We start from the raw sequence: 20,902 nt of genomic DNA on the forward strand, positions 1-20,902 counted from the left end.
GTATTAATTTAATAGAGTTTTAACAACTGTTACCCTAACCTTTAGTGGTGCTCCTATAATTTATAATATAGACCTAGAACTCTCATGAATTTACAGTAAGGTATCTAAATTGCTGGAATATGCTATATAACAAATGCATCAAACACTGATATCCTGAGTTTCCTAAATACTTCATTTGCAAAGTTTTTTTGTTTCACAGCATCATTGAAATTCTCAAAACCGATAGGTGAGATTTTTGGGGTGAGCTAGTTTTTATACTCTGCTTTCTAAGTTTCCCCAGCAACTGTTGAATTTGAAGATGGTCCTTCTCATCTTATATTGTTTTGTACCTACCCATGTTGACCCTGTTCTGGCAGCAATGCTTACACTTCTTACCTTGCAAGAAGCCATCGGCCCTTGCGTTGGCCTGCTTTTCACAATATTGATGTGTATAGCAAAACTTGCCCATATTTTTCCTTTATGGGAGTGTGATGGGCGTGAAAGGGAAACCGAAATTCTTCCACTGATAGAGTATATATTATTTTCTTTCTTCTTTTTTAGAGATTTTCCTCTTTTTTTTGGCTTTTGCTTCACGGTCCCCATTCCAAGTGTTAATGACTCTACTCAAGTGTTGAATTACAGACTCATCTCATTACAGGTCCTGTAATCAAATCTTTAAGAAGACATGTTATCTTACCTAATCCTCAAAACAAGCAAGTATATTAGTCGCAAATGCTCTAGAGCTGTGCTGAACATTAGAGTAACCACTAGCCACGTGTGGCTATTGTGCAGATGAAATATGGACAGTTCAAAATGAGATGTGCTATAAGTGTAAAATACATGCCATAGTTTGAAGACCTAGGATGGAAAAAATATAAATTATGTCATTAATACATTTTTGTATTGATTACATTGGAAATGATAATATTTTGGATACATTGGGCTAACTAAATGATATTATTAGAATAAGTTCACCTATTTCATTTTTCACTTTTTTAATGTGGTTATTAGAACGTTTAAAATTAGAAATGTGGTTCACATATTTTTATAGGACATCACTGCTCTAAAAACTGCCAGACTCTTTCTCTACAGGAAAGAATCTCAGGCTTTTTGCTTAGAATTACAAATACTTGAAGATTTTTTTTCTGGGTGTGTGTGTGTGTAAAACTTTCAACTGCCTTGAACAAGATAAACAGATACCAGGTGGGTTCCTGAAAATTAGAAGTGCAGTTGGCCTTGTTCACAAACAAGCTAAAAGGGATAATTAGACCACAGTAAAAAGACTGAATAAAGTTAAAAAAACGAAAGAAAAGAACAGGACCTAGGTAAATTAAATCAATGGAATTATATCAATGTCTAGGATGATAAAGTGCAACAAGAGAGGAACAACCATGGCTGCAGACAGGGAAGGACATGCTGGGGGTAGTGTGGGAAAGTTCATGATGGAGGGGCTGTGCTACTGCATGTTACCCTAGGGGTGAGATGATTGGAAGAAAGGTAGGTAGAGCTGCTGTAACCAGTTATCTGCTTTGGAATCCCAGATCTTTCTAGTTAGGGTGTGGCTCTGCTCTCAGTCCTCAGAACAGCGGTGTGAAACAGACAGTAAATACAATGAACTCCATCAAACTGGAATGGCCATGTTACTGGACGCATGATCGCAGAAGATGGTCAAGGCCATCTTGACCAGAGAAGTCTCTTGACCAGAGAAGTCTCTGGTCTTTATTATTTCTGCTATACCCATGAGGACACTAAGGTTTAGAGCAGTTAAGTCACTTGCTCAAATCACAAAGCCAGGAAGAGACAAAGGTAGATTTTTTTAAGCCAGTTCTACCTGACTTTAAATCTCACTGTTACCTTCTGTGCTCGTCCTCCCCTGTCAAAGAGGATATAGTTCCTGCCTTTAAGTAACTCTTAGACTAGTGAAGAAATATTTAATTTGTTATTTTAAATTACAAATTATTTATTACAAATTGGACTTTATCCTTTTTGGTTAGTTTGCTGTACCTTTAGAGACACAGTTTTGACTGTATTATTTAAAACTTCTGGGAATGTGAAGTGACCTAGTGTAGTTTGTAGGCAGAGAAGTTTCATGTCTTGTCTTTGCACAGCAACAGAAGAGCTTAAGGACCCACCTTTGTGATCACATTGGCCTAGGGAACATTAATGGTGTCTGTGGCTTAGAACAAGATGGTTCTAATTATAGTATTTGGTGTTAATTCTTCAGTTCACCAAAATGATTGCTCCAATAGTGTCTATCTCTTTCTTGCTTTCCCTTCTCCTTTAGATCTGATTTTGTTTTAATCAGATTCTGTTCTCACTTTTCCTGATTTTAATTGTGAAGGACTGAGTCTTATTCATCTCTGCAATATCATTGCTTAGCCCAGTGTCTAGCAGTTAGTTGATGCTTTGTCATCCATTTGTGATGTGAACACATTTCTATGCAGTAAAGATTCAAGAAATAGAAATTGACTATCTTTTAAGGGCTAGGCACGATGCTGGGGATAGAATAGTGCATATGGTTGTATGCCATACTTACAATCTGATGGGAAACAATGACATACTAGTGTGACAAACCCTGCCCTTGTATAAGCATAGGGTGCTGTGGGAACACCTGGACTGGTAAAAATCTGAAAGATTTCCAGATGAAGTACTATTTAAGCTGAAACATCAGGGAAGCAGTAAACAAGGAGAAAGGATTAGGGGACTGGTGGAAAAGGAAAGGCATTCCTAGCTAAGAGAACAACAGGTAAAGACATTCTGGACCTGCAATTTTAGTTTGGAGTTTGGAGGGTATAGTGGGGGGAGGAGGTGAGAGTAAGAGGAGTATGGGGATGGAAGGGATTAAGGAAAAATATTCAATCATTGTTGAAAGAATTATTTTAAAAAGCAATACATCACACAGAGAAATTCACTAAGAATTTCTAAGATGATTCATTTAGAGTACACGTTTTAGACCATTTTGTCTCATGAGCATACTTTATGTAATTAAAAAGAATAAAACGGATTTCAACCTGATAACATTGGAGACCTTATATTCATATGTATATGAATGCATATGTATTATACATCCACTTCATTATGATTCTATGGTCTATAACATACTTATCATTAGGGACACTTACCTCATGATAAACGGGCTTCATTAGTAGTGGTTCAAGGCTTTATTATTTATTCATCTATAGAGATTATAAATCTTCTATTAATTCATTTTTCAGAAACTATTACTTTTCATTTCAGATATTTTCTGATGGTAGCTTTTAAGTGAAGAAGGCTAAAATCAATTCTACTTCTTAATCAGTTTATAAATTTGGGGGGAGGCAATAGGTTTGAATACGAGGATTGCATGAAGATGCATAATGTACACCAGGTTTTAAGTCTTAGAACTTTGGTAAATATATTGTATTCTTTCATTAGTGCATTTTCAGTCTCAGGTAATCTAACTTCAAAACTGATATAACATTTTCTGGGGATGTGGCTTATAAGGATCAATGAATTAAATATAGTTTTTAATACTCCAAATAACAATTTATTAATTATTTATAAAAATTAGAGGTTACAACTGTTATCTCAAATCCAGTACTTTTGTGTGTGTGTATGTGTGTGTGTGTGTGTGTGTGTATGTGTGTGTGTGTGGTTGATTCAGAGTGAAGGAATCTTAAGTAGGCATTTAGAATTTTTAAAAAGATGTGAAAATCTGTACATTATTTTGTTAATGGATAAGGTTCATCTATAATACTATGATAATTTTTGAAGCAAACTACTTGTATAGCAGTGTAGTCTTTTCACCTTTGTACTTTATAAATCAATGATTCTTTATGTTTCTGAACACAAAAGGATGTCCCAGGATGAATAGCCACAAGAACGGAGTTCCTCATTTGCATCTCTATCCTCACTATCACAAATAATGCTGATCTTACAGCCTGTACCTGTGCTGTATACAAATGGAAATTAAAGTGAACTTAAATTCATATAATTTTCATTTATGCCCTGACTCTTACGGTTAGATTACTAATAAAACATAAGCCATTTCTCTTGCCCTGAAAGCTGAAAGGGAAATGAAGAGATTAATCAGAGGATAGAGCAGGATCGGAAACTAGGAGCAAATAGAGTAAGTTCCCTCCCTGGCTTTGTCCCTTCCTCCAAAAATATCTATTAAGCATCTACTATGAATCAAATACTGAAGGGATGAAAGGAGAGAACCGTCACGTTACCACAATCTTTTATTAGTTTTGTGAACCGAAAAACAGATTTCAGTTTTAAAAATTTTCAACTATTTGTAGCACATGCAGTTAAATATGCAATCAGGACGTCTGAATGTAATCGAGGTTCCGGCATTTCGCCCTTCACTTCAAAAACTATGCTAAAACCACTACAAGAGATTCACCCCCCCATGTAGTTTTTTTGGCAATCAAAGTCCTCACGCCAACATTTGTAGTAATTTCAGATTGGCACCCTAGCATTTCCGTTATAACCCAACCCGCTACCCCACTTCCCACCTTAATGCAAGATTAAAAAAAAAAAAAGATAGTTTTACTGGGCGAACAAGGGCAAGGGAGGAAGGAAGGGACGGACGGACGGACGGAAGGGGGGAATGAAATGGATGAAGGAGAGATGCTGTCCTTTTTCCCGTTTGTTTTCGGTTCCCTGCCCTCTTCTTCCCATCTCCACGCTCGCTGTCAAGTAGCATCACCTCCAGGCTCGGCCCTCGGTCCTTCCCCCTAGCGTCGGAGCCCCGCAGCCGGAGGCTGGCACCTATCTCTTTAAATGACAGCTGTGGCTCGGGTCCCAGTCCCGGGCTTGACGTCAGCGCCGCTTCCCCGGCTACGAGGAGTAGTTTGCGCCACAGTCCGCGCTCGGGGCTCGCGGCGCGCTCGCAAGCTGCTGGGGCGGCGAGTTTTCTTTGCTCCCGCCCCTCCTCCCGCCCTCCCCGCGGAGAGCCGAGCGGCAGCTTAAGAGCCTCTCGCAAGTCTCTCACACTTCCCCGCCGTCGCCCCCAAAGGAGCAGCCGCTCCTCCTCGCGCCGCCGCCGCCGCCGCCGCCGCCGCCGCCGCGGCGTCCGCAGAGCTCCTCTCCTGCACATCGCTCCCCCGATGGAGCCCGGGCGCCGCCGCCGCTGCCCCGAGCCCTGAAGCGGGCCTCCTCGGCCGGAGAAACGTGCCGCTCGGCCCGAGGGCGCATCAGGGGCACGCCACTGGGGGTGTAAGGCGCGGGTTTCGGGAAGGAGAAAGTGCTGCTCTCCAGGGTCACTTGGCCAGCGGCGGGGGGGGGACCATGGCTTTGAAGGACACGGGCAGCGGCGGCGGCACCATCCTGCCCATTAGCGAGATGGTCTCCTCGTCTAGCTCGCCCGGCGCGTCGGCAGCCGCCGCCCCGGGGCCCTGCGCGCCCTCGCCCTTCCCCGAGGTGGTGGAGCTGAACGTAGGGGGCCAGGTCTATGTGACCAAGCACTCGACGCTGCTCAGCGTCCCGGATAGCACTCTGGCCAGTATGTTCTCGCCCTCTAGCCCCCGGGGCGGCGCCCGACGCCGGGGCGAGCTGCCCAGGGACAGCCGGGCGCGCTTCTTCATCGACCGGGACGGCTTCCTCTTCAGATACGTGCTGGATTATCTGCGGGACAAGCAGCTCGCGCTGCCGGAGCACTTCCCCGAGAAGGAGCGGCTCCTGCGCGAGGCCGAGTACTTCCAGCTCACCGACCTGGTCAAGCTGCTGTCGCCCAAGGTCATCAAGCAGAACTCGCTCAACGACGAGGGCTGCCAGAGCGACCTGGAGGACAACGTCTCGCAGGGCAGCAGCGAGGCGCTGCTGCGCGGGGCGGCGGCCGCAGCGCCCTCGGGTCCCGGAGCGCACGGGGGTGGCGGCGCACCGGACAAGCGCTCCGGCTTCCTCACGCTCGGCTACCGAGGCTCCTACACCACGGTGCGTGACAACCAGGCGGACGCCAAGTTCCGGCGCGTGGCGCGCATCATGGTGTGCGGACGCATCGCGCTGGCCAAGGAGGTGTTCGGAGACACGCTCAACGAGAGCCGCGACCCTGACCGGCCGCCCGAGAAGTACACGTCGCGCTTCTACCTCAAGTTCACCTACTTGGAGCAGGCGTTCGATCGCCTGTCTGAGGCCGGCTTCCACATGGTGGCGTGTAACTCCTCGGGCACCGCCGCCTTCGTCAACCAGTACCGCGAAGACAAGATCTGGAGCAGCTACACGGAGTACATCTTCTTCCGTAAGTTCGTGGTCTCCGAATTTCCCAGTTCTCCCGCCCCCTCGCCGACCCGCGGCGGGTTCCAGCGCGTCTGGTGTCTTTGTGTGCCTCCCCTATCGCGGCAGACACGATTTACGGTTTCGTGCCCTGCGATCTCCCTTTTGGCTCTTCTCTTCAGCAACTCAGGAGCACGCAATTCCCAAGCAGTCCTCTTTCTTAACTTTATTGATCTTGCCCTCTCGCCCCGCCCAGCTCTTGGAGCCTCTGGACACCCTTCTACTACCGAGGGCGGGGAAAAGACAGGGGCACAAGGCTGGGCGCGTAGGTCCCCTTCCTTCCCTCTGTCTCCGTGGGACTCACGGGGGTCAACTTATGTGGGTCCCAGTGGTGTCCCTCCAGAGGGCGGGTTGGCATCAAGGTACCGCGGCGCACGCCAGGTTTACCTCCGGTTGGTGCGGGTCGGCGCTGGAGCATTCAATTATGGGTGGTTGCGGAAAGGGGCAACAAGAGAAGTGGGGATTGTGCCTCCAAAGCCCCTCAAGGGCCCGGGGGGAAAGAGGTTTCCATTGACCCATTAAAAACCTCAGATTTCTCTCGCGCCAGTTGTCTTCTGTAACGGTTAGGGGTTTTGAACAGAGAAGGGTGGAGGGAACGGGCTTTGGTGGTCTGAGTGCTGTCAGAGTTGGACATGAGGAAGGGAAGTGGTGTGTATGCGCCTGTGTGTGTGCGCGCGCGCGTGTGTGTGATTGTGTTTCCTTTCTGGGCGCCTCCAGTGCGAATGAGGGATTGAATCCACTTTCCCAGGGGGAATAAACGTAGTGATTTTCTGAACTGAGAGAACGAGGGAGTGGATTGGAAAGCATCTGGCGCAATGCCTTTTGTAGTGCACTTTGGCGGGGGCGGTGGGGGGGCGGGTTCTGTGGGTCAAGTTCAAGAACTCCACCGACTAGCGCTGAGGCTTGGGGGATGGGGAACCGGGGCGGGGACAATTCGCAGTGACGTTTATAAAGTGAGGAGGGCCGCAACTAGAGAGCTATGTGGACAAATGGAAAGCCATCTGGGATGGGAGCAGGAACATCATTTGGCAAATGTTTTTTCTTTCTCAAGACACAAGAAGATTGAAAACTTGCCTGTAGTGTTAGGGAGAGTAGCACTGACAGCCTATGTATAAGCCCAGCTTTAATTGCATTTATTTATTAAGTAATTCACTAACTGTTTGGAATCCAGGCAATTTTTTGCACTTTATTTTGACTAGGGAAGTGGAAAGGACCTCTCTTTGCACAGGCGTGAGATTGATTGGAAGTTGCTCATTGTTTGTGTATTCTAGTAACCTTGGAGGTAAGGGTGACAAAACACAGCACACTTAGTGTTAGATTGTCTTTTTTAATAGTGCTGGTTTTCCTAAGAAAACCATTTCAACAGAGAAGCAAAGAAAGTGTCCATTGAAGTGGTAGATAAAAATCTGATTTTCTTAGAGAAAGACAAATATTATATCACTTGTATGTGGAATCTAAAAAATAATACAAATGAATCTATATACAAAACAGTAACAGACTCACAGACATAGAAAAAAAAGGTTATGGTTACCAAAGGGGAAAGGGGGGAGGAATAAATTAGGAGTTTGGGATTAACAGATACAAATAACTATACATAAAGTAGATAAGCAACAAGGATTTACTGTACAGCACAGGCAACTGTATTCAATATCTTGTAATAACCTGTAATGGAAAATAATCTGAAAAAATATATATAACTGAATCACTTTTCTGTGCACCTGAAACTAACACAATAATGTAAATCAATTATATTTCAATAAAAAAATCTAATAAGATTTTTTATTCTTAATTATATGAAAGTATTATTTGTTACACAGTAAAAAGATCACAATAGTCAGAAAAGCCACCCAAAGGAAAGGACCTTTATTGACACTTCAGACCTTAAACATTTATGTCATTTATATAATAGATATATTTCCAAGCATTTCAGAAGATGAGAGGAAATGAACTTTTGACTTCTTTTAGTGATTTTTAGTGGTTAGTGATTTTTGTTAGAGAAGGTGTAAGCATAAGTGTTCTGCAGTTAAGGTTCTTGAATTTTGGATTCTTTTGCAGTTTTGGTCTTTCTTTTCCCCCTAGAAACTTGCGGACTTGAAAATGCCTGGTACTTTGATTATGAAGAAATAATACAGGTTGTCTTTAAATTATGAAAAATACTCATAAAATAGTGTACTGAAGTTGGAAACTCAGCCAATTTAAGTCGTAAGATGATTTGAGAGATGCTTAGAATTCAGGATATTTCACTTCTGGAGCTAGAGGAAGTGAAAGAAAATAAAATATTTATATTATGAATAATGACTTGCAGAGTATTCACATAACAAATGAGTTCTGAGATTCATTGATAAAAGTCCCAGAAATCTAAGGAAGCAACTCAAAGCCTTTTTCATTGATTATCCTGCGGGGGAAAATACACAATTCCAGATTAAATATGGTTCTTGTGAAGTGGTATTCCAGTTGACCAACCAAATGTGGTTGCCGCTTTTTATTTGTCATATAAAATTTATCTCGAACACTGTTATATATACATTTATTTTATGTTTTGTATAGCTTGCAGCACATTTTCACAAATTATTTTGTATGGGATTCCATTTAAATTGGTGAATGAAAATTCACTGTATTTCCATCCTATTTAGTGAAGGTAATAATGTTAACTATTCAGTGTAGTTATCTTGTTTAGCAATCTCTATTTTTAAAAGACTACCAGTGTTATTCATACAAACAAAATCATTAGATGAACTTGTTTGTCCACCGTTTCAGATGCAGAGGGCCTTATTATCTTTTATTTCTCCTTTGACACAATTCTTTCAAAACATTTTTTTTAATGTATAACATGTATCAGTCATTTTAACACCTTTTAAAGGTGAACTTAGTAGTTTGAAGCTGCTCTAAGAAGTGTAGAATTGGTTTATACACTTGAACATCAATTTCAGCTCTTCACTCCCCCCACCCTTGCACCCAGCTTCCCCCTGAGTTTCTGTAGAGATGGGAGGAGAGTGGCAAATGGTTCAGTAATCCCAGATACTGCTATTTGCCAAATGCGTGATCTTGACTAAATTATTTTAGTTTCCTCACCTGTGCAATGGAGATTATTATAGTACGAATTTTATTGAATTTGAGAATACATGTAAAGTGCTTGGACCAGTGCTTGACCTATAATAAAAGCTTAAAAAATGTTAGCTGTTACAATTATAGTAAAGACTTTTTCTTGTCAGTATTAAATTTAAATTTTGTTTTTAGTAAGTATAGTTGATTTACTTGTAAAGTTAATTAGAAAATTATTTTGCAATTAAATGATAGCATAATAAACTTTCAGAAGTTTGAAACTACCAATTTAATAACCAGATTCTTCCCTGGAACTTGGATTTTTCAGGCCAAGTTTGAGTCACCTAGGTTTGCCAATCACACTCCAGTTAGTTCTTTTGGATCAACTCCAACAGAACCTTTTTCTGATTCAGGGCCAAGAAGTGTTTTAATACTCTCCATTAGGAGTTGAAACTTTGGCAGTATTTTCTCACAGACTCTGAGCTAGATTCATATCTCCTTAAGTACTTGTATCCACATCACTGGGTTCTAATACTCAAGGTGATATACAGGCTATTAAAGATTTAATATCAGCTTCATTTGGCTACATGGACACTTTGATCTATTATCAGTCATAACTCATAGTTTTATCAAGATTTTAGACTCTGCAACATATACTAGTACTATTAAATTCCATATTACTCCACTAGTACTAAAGATGGATTGTCCTTTCTTGAAGGAAAACAGTGATTTATTGTGTTTTCTGTTTTTTGGGGGGTGTCTGTTAAGTGTAATTGTGGCTCTTTTTAGCAATATCTCAGAGACGAAAAAAGGCATTTTGTGTTGGCATTGTATTACATAGACAGTAGCTATCTGCTTGGAATGTGATATGTAGACTACCCATAATTAAAATGAGCATTATATATATCCTTTATTTCTCATAAACAGTGTGTTTACAGAAAGGTAGTACTGATTCACTGCTCTTCTCTTATAGTGCTTTGAGTTTTGCATTCTGTGTTGGTTGAATAATACGTGGTGTGAAAGAATACATTTCTCTAGGTGCATTTGATATTCCTTAAATTTGGTACAGTCTTTTTTGTTGTGATGTATGAGAATGCCCGATATAGGACCTAATGCTATTACTGAACTGGACTGTGAATTCTAATCTGTCTTAATGGATTTTTATATACACTCTTTCAAATACATTCTGATTTATTTCACTGTGTTTGGTTGAAGAAAGCTAGCTGAGTTGAAAATATTCAAACAACTATTCAATCCTATGTTAGCAGGCCTGTTGCATTAAAAGCTTTCTAAGAAACGTCTTTAAAAAGTCATTCTATTTAGATGCATACCTTTAAAATTATATATTATTTTCTAGTCCAAAAATACTTCTACTTTTATCAACAAACACTGTTTTATGGAAAATAACTTTGTTCCTTCTTATTTTTTTTTTTAAAGTTGGTTCTTTTCTTCTTGGAGACTTACTAGTCATTTTTATAATTATCATGGAAAAATTTCTTCTGCAACCACATGGCTGAATGACTTTTGAATCGACAGGGAACAGATAACTTTGTAAAACACCAAGATTCTTATTTCATGCAAATACAATATTTGCAGTAATAAAGCAGACAGAAAATGACAAAAACCTTGGAGTGCAAAATGTTTGGAAGCCATGCCATGGCATTGGTTACTGTTTAAGGGCATTAAACTTTTATGTCTGGCATAGTACTGTCTCTAAATTTGATCTTTTAAAATTATGTTATGGCTTTAGTTTTCTCTGCCACCCTTTCTACAGCTTTATGTGGGTCAATCCTGAAGCATATAATAAAGCAAAAAGACAATGGCACTCCAAGCCTCATTTGGCAAGTTCTTTCTCTTTTGTAGCTTAGAGTAGAAGAACTCACAATGAGTGTGTTTGTGTGCCTTAGTTAAAAAGAAAAAAAAATCTCTTTGGGAAAAGAGAAATAATATGTATGAAATTAGCAACAATTATTATCTATTCTATTGTTTTAAGTTATTGGGTCAATTAGTTTAAAATGTGAAAATGATTGTCAGCTTATTCAAATGCAGCCCTTTTTGGATAATGGAAGTAATATGTGCAGTTTTAGGAATTTTATAAAAGAGAAGTAAAATTTAAAAAAATTGCCACCAGTAACTGCTAATAAAAATCTTGACTCATTTCCTTCCAGTCTTTGTTCTAAGCCTGTGAAGATGACAGACATACTTTTTGAAAGTTATGGTGACACTATGTAGATGGTTTATATGCCATCTTTACTTTGTTTTGCTTTATACATTTAATGCAGTTATACATTTAGTGAAGTTTCCCACAAGACATTGAATTTTTTCATTGACATCTTAGATAAAAGCATAATACATGTCCTTTGCCACAGACGGTATTATAAATAAATATTGGTGTTGAATATTTTCCCTGTAAGCTTAGAAAATAGTTGATTTTTTCAAAGTACAGTATGTGTAATAAAAAGAACATGTACTATGTACCTAGATTTGTGATCAATGTTTTATAGCCATTACTTTTACTTTTTTAGCATTCCATTAGCTTGGCATTAGTTCCCTAATACTTCAGTTAGAAAACTATGATTTGGAGAGGTTAAGTTAACATCCTTAGTTCACAGAGCTGGTATGCGGCTGAGCTGGAACTAGAATAGTTCTGCCTTACTGCGAAGCCCTTACTCTTGAATATTTAAAAGTAAGCCCTGTTTCATGCAATCAATTTTGTAAATATATTTCAATGTCTACTGAGTACCTAGAACTTAGCTCTTTAAGCAAAAATGGGTAGTGTGAGCTGTATATGAATGAACCTAATTTTTCTTAATCTAATTTAAATTTCCTTAAGAATACAGTAAATGCAGTTGACCCTTGAACAACTGCGAGGGTCTATCTGTAAGCAGATTTTGGTTCGAATAATATGTATTGAGGTTGGTTGAATCTGAGGTTGCAGAACCTCCAATACAAGGACCAACTATAAAGTTATAAGCAGATTTTCTACTGAGCAGGGGTGGGCACCCCCTAGCCCTGCATTGTTCAAGAGTCAATTGTATATGTTTTATGTCTTTACTTGATGAAAGGGTTAACTTTTAACGATTAAGGCTACCACATTAATGGATATTTTTAAAATTAAAGAAAATAAACCATTTGACTCAGTTTACCAGTCTTTTGGGGGAACAAGTAGGTTTGATAGACTGACCAATTTTAAACAGTGTTAAGGTAGTCTTCTGCAGAAAATTCATTTTACCTTGTGTAATATAACACGTTTTATGTATGTTCTTAGAAGGTGACAAAATGAAGAAGGTATTTTGGTTGAAATCAATTTTGTTAATTACATAAAGTTTATTGGCCCTAACTATTGGTTAATACCTTTAAATTATATACTTGCTATAATTAGTTCCAAAAAAGTATCAGATATCTCCTGGGTATTAGAATTATTGGCTTTTGGTGTTTCTGAAGGCTTAAAGTATTGTGGAAGTATATCTATACATTTGAAGTAATTGGAAAGTAGTGTTTCAGGTAACCCTTCAATCTATGTTTCATTACAGTTATCGTTTTTAAAGCCTCTTTTGAATTAACTTCAGGGTATTGTCAGCACTTAGCAGCCACAATCCTGCAAGACAAGCTGGCAGCTTCTCTAATGGAGATGATTCTAAAAGGTTTTGCAAAGACTTACCTAAAGATGAGAATAACTTTATTCACAGGTTTTCAAAGTCACTCCCATAGGTAAGTTAACTATAAGTTCTAAGGGTAATGGTGGACCTCCAGATGCTGACTTGAATCTAAGGTGTCCTGTGCCTAGCATCTGTATACTTCTCATCATTCGTTTCTGCGAGGGAGCATGAAACCTAATTATCCTGTAAGGTTAGTTGTATTTTGCACTTTCAAAAGCAAAATATATGAGTATTTTATACTGAGTTTATACTATTTACAAGTTTCTTTCTTAACTCATTGGTTTTTTAGTGTACCCCTGGTACCATAGTCATGTCGTAACTGAGTGACCTCTTGCTCTAGAATCCTTATGCATTCAGCTTCCACACTTCCCTGTCTCTTCCTAGTACACTACGTATAGGGCCTTCATTGCATTTCCTAAGCATGTAACTATCTCTCTCTTTTTTCTTGTTGTATCCTATTTTTTCCCTAGCTTTATTGGGATATAATTGACATATAACATTTTGTAAGTTAACATGTTGATTTGATACACGTGTATATTGCAATTTGATTACCACTATAGTGTCAGCTAACACCTCCATCTCCTCACATAATTACTAGTTCTTTTTTTATGGTGGGAACATTTAAGATCAATTCTCTTAGCAACTTTCAAGTATATAGTACAGTATTTTTGGCTATAATCACAATGCGGTGAGTTAGATCCCCAGAACTGATTTATCTGATAACTGGAAGTTTGTACCCTTTGACCAGCATCTCATTTCCTCCACCCCCCTCAGCCCCCTGGTAGCTACCATTTTACTCTGTTTCTATGAGTTCGGCTTTTTTTAAGATTCCACTTACAAGTGATATCGTACAGCATTTGTCTTTCTCTGTCTGACTTTTTTTTCACCAGCATACTGCCCCATGGCCCATCCATCTTCTTCCTTCTTTATTATGGCTATTAGTCCATTGTATATATACACCACATCTTTAGTCATTCATTCGCTGACAGACACTTGGGTTGTTTCCATATCTTGGCTATTGTGGATAATGCTGCAATAAACATGGGAGTACAGATATCTTTTAGACATCCTGTTTTTATTTCCTTTGGATATATATCCAGAAGTGGGATTGCTGGATCATATAATTATCTCTTTTCATATTGACCTTCCACACTGGCCTACTTTCTTCTTGAGAGCTGGCACCGAGTCTCACTTTTGTCTTTTCATCCCCCAGAGCAGTGGCTACTGTCACATTAAGAACTCAGTAAATATTTCTTTTTTGAATGAAAGTATAAATTAACAAATGAACCAGCGATCTTGCTGGTTGTACCAGCGTAGTTATTGAGTTGAGGTTTAGTTTCACTTCAATTTAAATTGCACCTATTGAGCAATTACCAGGCTATAGCTTGGGACAAGACATGCCAATGTGAATGACAGAGACCTTGCGTTTAAGGTGATCACAGTAAGCTTTATGTAATATTGAATTATGTTATAGAGGGGTTATTTGGTGTATTAACAAGAGACAGAGTAATGGCACGAGAGGCTGTTGCACAGGCACCTATAAAGAATGAAAATAACTGAAATGTTAACTAAAACACGGGACAGCTTCAAATAATGTTATAAATGAAGTTGTTAGGATGGTAAAAATACACACAGAGACACACACACAATTATTTATTTATTTATACTTAAATGACTGGTAGAGTAGAAGGTACAAGGCATCAAAATTTAGCTGACCTTTTTTTTTTTTAATGTATGAAAGATGTCAGGCAAATGCTCTGAGCTGCAGCCTACCTGCAACCACTTGCCTTTCAGAACATCTTAGAATGTGTAGTGACTGCTGCCTCCAGACATGGTCAGGGCCTACTGTGGTGTAACGTAAGTTCAGGAAGTATCTGGCTGTACTGGTAGGTGTTTGCAAATGTGAGGATCCAGTGAACTATTTTGTTATCTCTACTCCTAGTTTTTAAAAGGTATCTTGAAATACACTTAAGAGGTATTGCTGTTTCATGATCCATATTACACTATCAATTTTACTTATTAACCTTGTGTCAAGGTAGTTCATTAAAACAAATCAACTTTGCTGGTAATAACAGCACATAGCTTCATTCACCAGTTAAACTTAGTTCAATGCTTGTTCAGCAGGTGCAGTGTAAACGTGGAATATAATTTCTACCATATTTTAATCATTCTCTTATTAAATCCTACTTACATGGGGGAATATGAGTTAAATACAACAAAAGAATAAAAATATATACGTAGTGTTGATTTCCAGCTCACCAGAATGGTGATTTCACCATTCAGTTATGCTAGTTCCATTTCTTGCACCAGTTATAATAACAAAACCCTTGAGTATAGATGGAATCCACAGTATATTGCCATTTCCTTTCATCTTGTATAATTAGACATGTTTAATTTCTGATACAAGGAAACTAGGGAGAAGAATACTGTGCTTAGAAAGAGACAATACCAGAATCTCTTGGTCCCCACTCCCAACAAGCAAAAAGCTTGAACACTATGAATGATTTTCTACTTTTTAGTCAGATTCCTTGAAAAATTCTGGCTCTAGCTTTGAGAGCTTGGAAAAATAATTTAATCTCCCTCCTGAAGGAAGAGTGAGGGAAACAATAATACTCATCTTGTAGGTTTATTATGAGGATTAAATGAAGTAATCCATATAAAACACTTAGAAGACTATCAGACAGGTAAAAATTAATTGCTCAATATATGTCAGTTAGTGTCACTTACTAACTTAATATCCTCAAAACATATATCTATCTATATATTCCCACTTCTCTACATTATCAATTCATAGTACCAAATTTCTTTTTTTTTTTTTTTTTGAGGAAATTGATAGCAATACCTATTCAGAATTGCTCTGAAAAGGTCCCATTAAAATTAGTGAAATTAAAAAAAAACTTGACCTACTAAGTATAAAATTAATTGTAACATATTATTAAAATAAGTTTATTCTAGTTCTTCATTGTCTAGGAAAAAAATGCATTCTTCCAGGTCTAGCGCTGGTCACTGGTCAATTTTGACACAATTAACAGGAATACTGGTATGCAGCAGTTATTGTTTCTAACGATGGGGTGTATTGAGGCAGAGCACCTCTTAATCACATTCTATATTTATATTTCTGTTGAAGGCTTTTAGCTTTGATTTTCAGCAGTTTTATGCAAGAGAACACATTGTCACAGGGCCAGGGACTCAAACATTGCTTAGAGTTTGGGCATTTGGCCAAAAAATTTCAGGCTAGGTTTTGGATTAAATACTTATCTCCACAATTTTAGGAAAACTATGTTAGCTTTCAACTCAATCAGCTCCTATTGAAACTACTCTACACATTTTGAGTATGTTTTTTAGTTGCTAAAAGTCCAGATATTTGAAGAAAGCATAGAGATCTAAGGGAGATGCTGGCAGCCATTCAGAGATAATTCTCCAATATTTTGACCTCTTTCTTCTGGTTGGCAAAGGCTGCATCTCTTTGCAGGTAGAGGGTAAGGACTCATTCATATAATTCTAAAGTGACTTCTGTTTTTGTCAAGGAAAAGTTGCTACCGTGGCAACTTTATAGTGAGTGGCAGGAGGAAGCAAGCATGGTGATTACAAATTATTGGTTTAATCTACATTGTGATTTTTGGAATGAATCTTCTAAAGTTGATCCTGACTTTTAGAAGACAAAAGAAAGAGCTGGCAATAGAAGTCTTCGGACTATCATCTTAACCTTCATTAATATGCATATTTGTTTTATTTTGTGCTAACTTTCCTTTTCTGTGCTTCATTTTTCATGTAGAAAATGGTAGAAGTTGATCTTTTTTTTTCATATTACCTCCATGGAATTCCATAAGTAGAATGTTCCAAGTAATCTGTGCTGAATAAAAATAGGATATTGTTCTTGTTTTAGTGTGTCAGATTGTCATTTCTTAAAGAGAATGTGTTGAGTATATTGATGTTAACAAAACATTTATTTAGGGTGAAACCTTTTCATGTACTATCTTATTTAATGTATAGCTGATTCACTTTATTATACAGCAGAAACTAACACAACAGTGTAAAGCAATTATACTCCAATAAAGATGTTAAAAATTTTTTTTTAAAATAAAAGCAATAAGGGTGGGATTGGTAGATGCAAACTATTACATTTAGAATGGATAAACAACAGCATCCTAATGTATAGCACAGGGAACTATACTCAATATCCTGTAATAAACCAAAATAGAAAAGAATTTAATGATGTTTAAAGAAACATTCAGAAATATAAAGACTACTAAACTAAGAGAAATCCAGATTAGATTAATTTTAAGCTACTGAGTCATATGTCTTATTTAGCTTATTTATATTTATTCATGCATTCATAATCAGTATTATATACAAAACAGCCTGTTAGGTGATGAAGATGTGGTGGTAAACAATGGTGAACACATTTCCTGCCTTTCATGATCAGGACCATGACATACAGATGTGCAGTTTGTACATTGCTTAACTCTAGATTTCATTTACTGGGTCTAGGTATATAGCAATACAATAGGTTGTGTATTGTAGATGTGCAATGCACCACTTGTGAGCCTTTGAGTAATGGTCCTACTCATGGCTAAAGACCAATGGCCAAAGTTAGTTAGTTATATCTCTAACTTCTGACCACAGGAATCTAGGCATGAGTGTGTGTGTGTGTGTGTGCCTGTGTGCGTGTGTGCACATGAGTGTGTTTAGGGAGAGCATCAGTATGACTCCATGACCACTGCTGGCAATGAAAAAACTTTTGCCCTCTGAATTGTGGTTGAATAATGACCAGTTTGTTTTAGAAAAATGTGACACTATTATTAACCTTGACCTTTTGTTGAAATTGCTTATTTAGATATAAACTCAGTATTGAATATGAAAATTTTTCTGGTTTCTACATCATACCTCACTCCCTTTTTGAGAAATTTTATCTCTTGAAGTCTATTCAGGAATCTAGATTTTGCTCTACTACTTATATAGATGTTGCCTATTCTCCATGAAGAAATCCTAAAGTCAAATCAAAATGAAGACTTCTGCTGGCTACCTTTGATAGGTATTCTATAATTGAGATTAACTTTGAATTTGAAGTGGTTATGAGGTATTCCTTTTCATTTACATCTCCTCTGCTGGACTGATGTGTTTCTAAGGCATGCAAGAACCATTAAAATATTTCAGCTTTCGCTTTCTGTGTTAGCATGTTTGGGTTGTAAAGTAAACTTAGTCATTTCAAGCTGTTTTATAGCTGACACTATCAAGCCATATTTATCATTATTATAATTTGGTACTTAGCATTCATACTGTGAAGCTCAGTTTTACCCAGTATTTGGTAAGATTTACTTCACAGTTTTAGTACAAACACCAGGGTCTAAAGACTAATGGCTATAATTTTTGTTAAACTGTACACAATATCTTATGAACTGAAATTGTGCCCCCCCAAAGATATTTTGATGCCCTAACCCCCAGTAATTCAGAATGTGACCTTATATGGAAACAGGGTCTTTATAGAGGTAATTAATTTAGAATGAGGTCATGAGAGTGGGCCTAATCTGATATGACTGGTGTCCTTATAAAAAGGAGAAATTTTGGACCTAGAGATGTAGATGCACGTGCACACCAAGAGAACACCACGTGAGCATGAAGGTGGAGATCACACTGCTGCATCTACAAGAAAAGGAATGCTAAAGATTATCAGCAAACCGACAGAAGTGAGGAGAGAAGCATGGAACAGATTTTTTCTCATATCCCTCAGGGAGAACCAGACCTTCCAACACCTTGACCTTGGACGTCTAGCTGTGAGAACTGTGAGGTAATACATTTTTGTTGTTTAAGCCACCCAGTTTCTGGTACTTTGTTACGGCAGTTCTAGCAAAGTACAAAAGTTGTTTCAAACTCTTTATCTTGTAACAAATCTGGGAAAAGCTTGAAAGGCAGTGGTTTTAAAACTCCTGAATTTTTCAGAGGTCTTAGTTGCAGACGACAGATTCCATTCTAGATAATTTAGACTGGAAAACACTTATTAAGTATAATGTCGATAGCTCACAGATTACTTGGGAGATCTGAGCTTCCCGGAATGACTCCTAGACACCATAGAATAGGGCTCCTAAGGGTGGTGTACAGTACACTGTATGAGGTCCAAATGTGATTCCTTGTGGAATGGTCACCTGTGAGTTAATATATTAATATGTAAGTTATTTGCCCTCAGTGCATTCAATAAACAGTGTCAAATAGGAGCAGGATGACTTCAGTGAAAGATTTTGTTCCAAAAATGGGAAAATAGGAAACATACAGCATCACAGGTCTATAGCAAATCCCACCTTGCAGACGGCAGAAACTCCCTTTACTGGCAACAGAAAAAATTCCTTGTTAAACCTACCTGACAGCACTTGGTTCTGTCATTGAGTAAAATTCCCTTCCTTGCGGGTTGCTTTAGGGTTAAATAGCCTAGGCTACGGATGGCTAGTCTTGGAGTTTCTTTGACAGAAGAATTTCTTCAAAATTGTACTGCACTTCTGGTCAGTTTCATGCGTGAATTAAGAGCAACAAAAATCTTGTGTAGTGTCATTTTTAGGCCTGAAGACTCTTTATTTTGTGGCCTCTGTGAATCACTCGCTTCCCCCTCTCTTAAATTGATGGTCTACGTGGATGGTGCCAGCTTTGTCAGTAGGGCAGGCGCCCTTGTGTGAAAGAGTACCTCCTGCTAAGGCTGCAATTTTGTAGTTAGATTTTGTTGTTGATGTTGCCTTTTAAACACAACTTTTTATATTATGAAAATTTTCAACCTAATGAAAACAAAAGAATTGTTAAAAAAAAATCCTCCCCTGTATTCATCTCCTAGATTCAACAATAATCAAAATATCACTTCATCTCTGAAATTTTTGTTAAAGCATCTTAAAGCCAACCCCAAATATGATTTCACCCCTACATATTTTAGTATCTAAAACAAAAATGACTATTTTCTTATATAACCAGCCTCCATTATCAACTCTAACAAGGCAGATAATATTTTGTATAATATCTGAACCATAATCCATAATCCTATTTCCAAGATTGTCTCAAAAAAAATTTTATAGTTTTCTTTTTTAACTCGATTGTTTATTTTATTTTTATGTGCCTTCTCTCTTAATGTAGAATAGTTCCTCCTCTGCCTATTTCTCATTCTAATTTTCTATCCTTGTCTATATCTCTTTACATGTAGTGACATCAATTTGTTTACAGAAATAAGGTCTGTTGTTCTGATTGTGCCTGCTTTCTTTCTTCTGATGTTATTTAAATTGTTCCTTTGTTCTTATATTTTCTGTAAGTGAACATTAAGTCAACCTTGATTAGATTCTGCTGCTGCTTTTTTGGAGGGCAAGACTATTTTTATAATAAATAAATGGTAGAGGTGAGTGGTCTCAGTCCTATCTCTTCATTATAAGTTCCCATCAAATGTTTACCTAATAGTTTTATCATCGATGACCATTGCCTGATGCAGATATTACATTACGGGTTGCAAAATCATGATTTTCCAATTTTATCATTTCTTTCACATTTGTTATGTGGAGTCTTGTAATGAAGACTTTCTCTCATGAGTTACTTAAAATATAGTTCATTGAGGAAAGACAGGGCAAATGCATAAATCTTATTTCTTGCCGTTTTGACAGTGAGGAGTTGGTTCCCTTGTAACTTCCAATGGTACTCGGTAAGTTGCTGCTATTGTTTGGTATTCTGGTGCTTTCCTTCCTACTTCCCTGTTATGGCAGTCATCATCTTTGTTCTTCTCCTCTTCCTCCCCTCTGCTGCTGCTGCTTTTCTCAATGTCTCTGTCTCTCTCAAGTGTAGTTGTGGAATCATGGATATTTTATATGTTTCAGCATTTCAGTCAATTGCATGTATTATTTAGGATGTTCAAACTGTTCGGTCTTTGACCAGGGAGAGACTATGTGCTCTTTTGACACAGCCCATTAAGTCCTTGGTAGGTTACTTGGTATTATGCAGCTACAACT

General features: G+C 38.4%; 1 protein-coding gene across 1 annotated transcript in view; it reads left to right on the forward strand.

Annotated features, from left to right (window-relative positions):
• Positions 1-4,940: 4,940 nt before the first annotated feature.
• Positions 4,941-20,902, forward strand: part of KCTD8 (potassium channel tetramerization domain containing 8) — a 254,608-nt gene continuing 238,646 nt past the window's right edge. The window contains exon 1 of the mRNA XM_027103058.1: positions 4,941-6,199. Within this exon, the coding sequence (XP_026958859.1) occupies positions 5,251-6,199 (949 nt within the window). The 5' untranslated portion in view covers positions 4,941-5,250. The remainder of the gene's footprint in view (positions 6,200-20,902) is intronic.

The sequence above is a fragment of the Aethalodelphis obliquidens genome, unplaced genomic scaffold (genome assembly GCF_003676395.1).
Source record: "Aethalodelphis obliquidens isolate GAN/ISIS:26980383/991018 unplaced genomic scaffold, ASM367639v1 scaffold6, whole genome shotgun sequence".
NCBI classification, from domain to species: domain Eukaryota; kingdom Metazoa; phylum Chordata; class Mammalia; order Artiodactyla; family Delphinidae; genus Aethalodelphis; species Aethalodelphis obliquidens.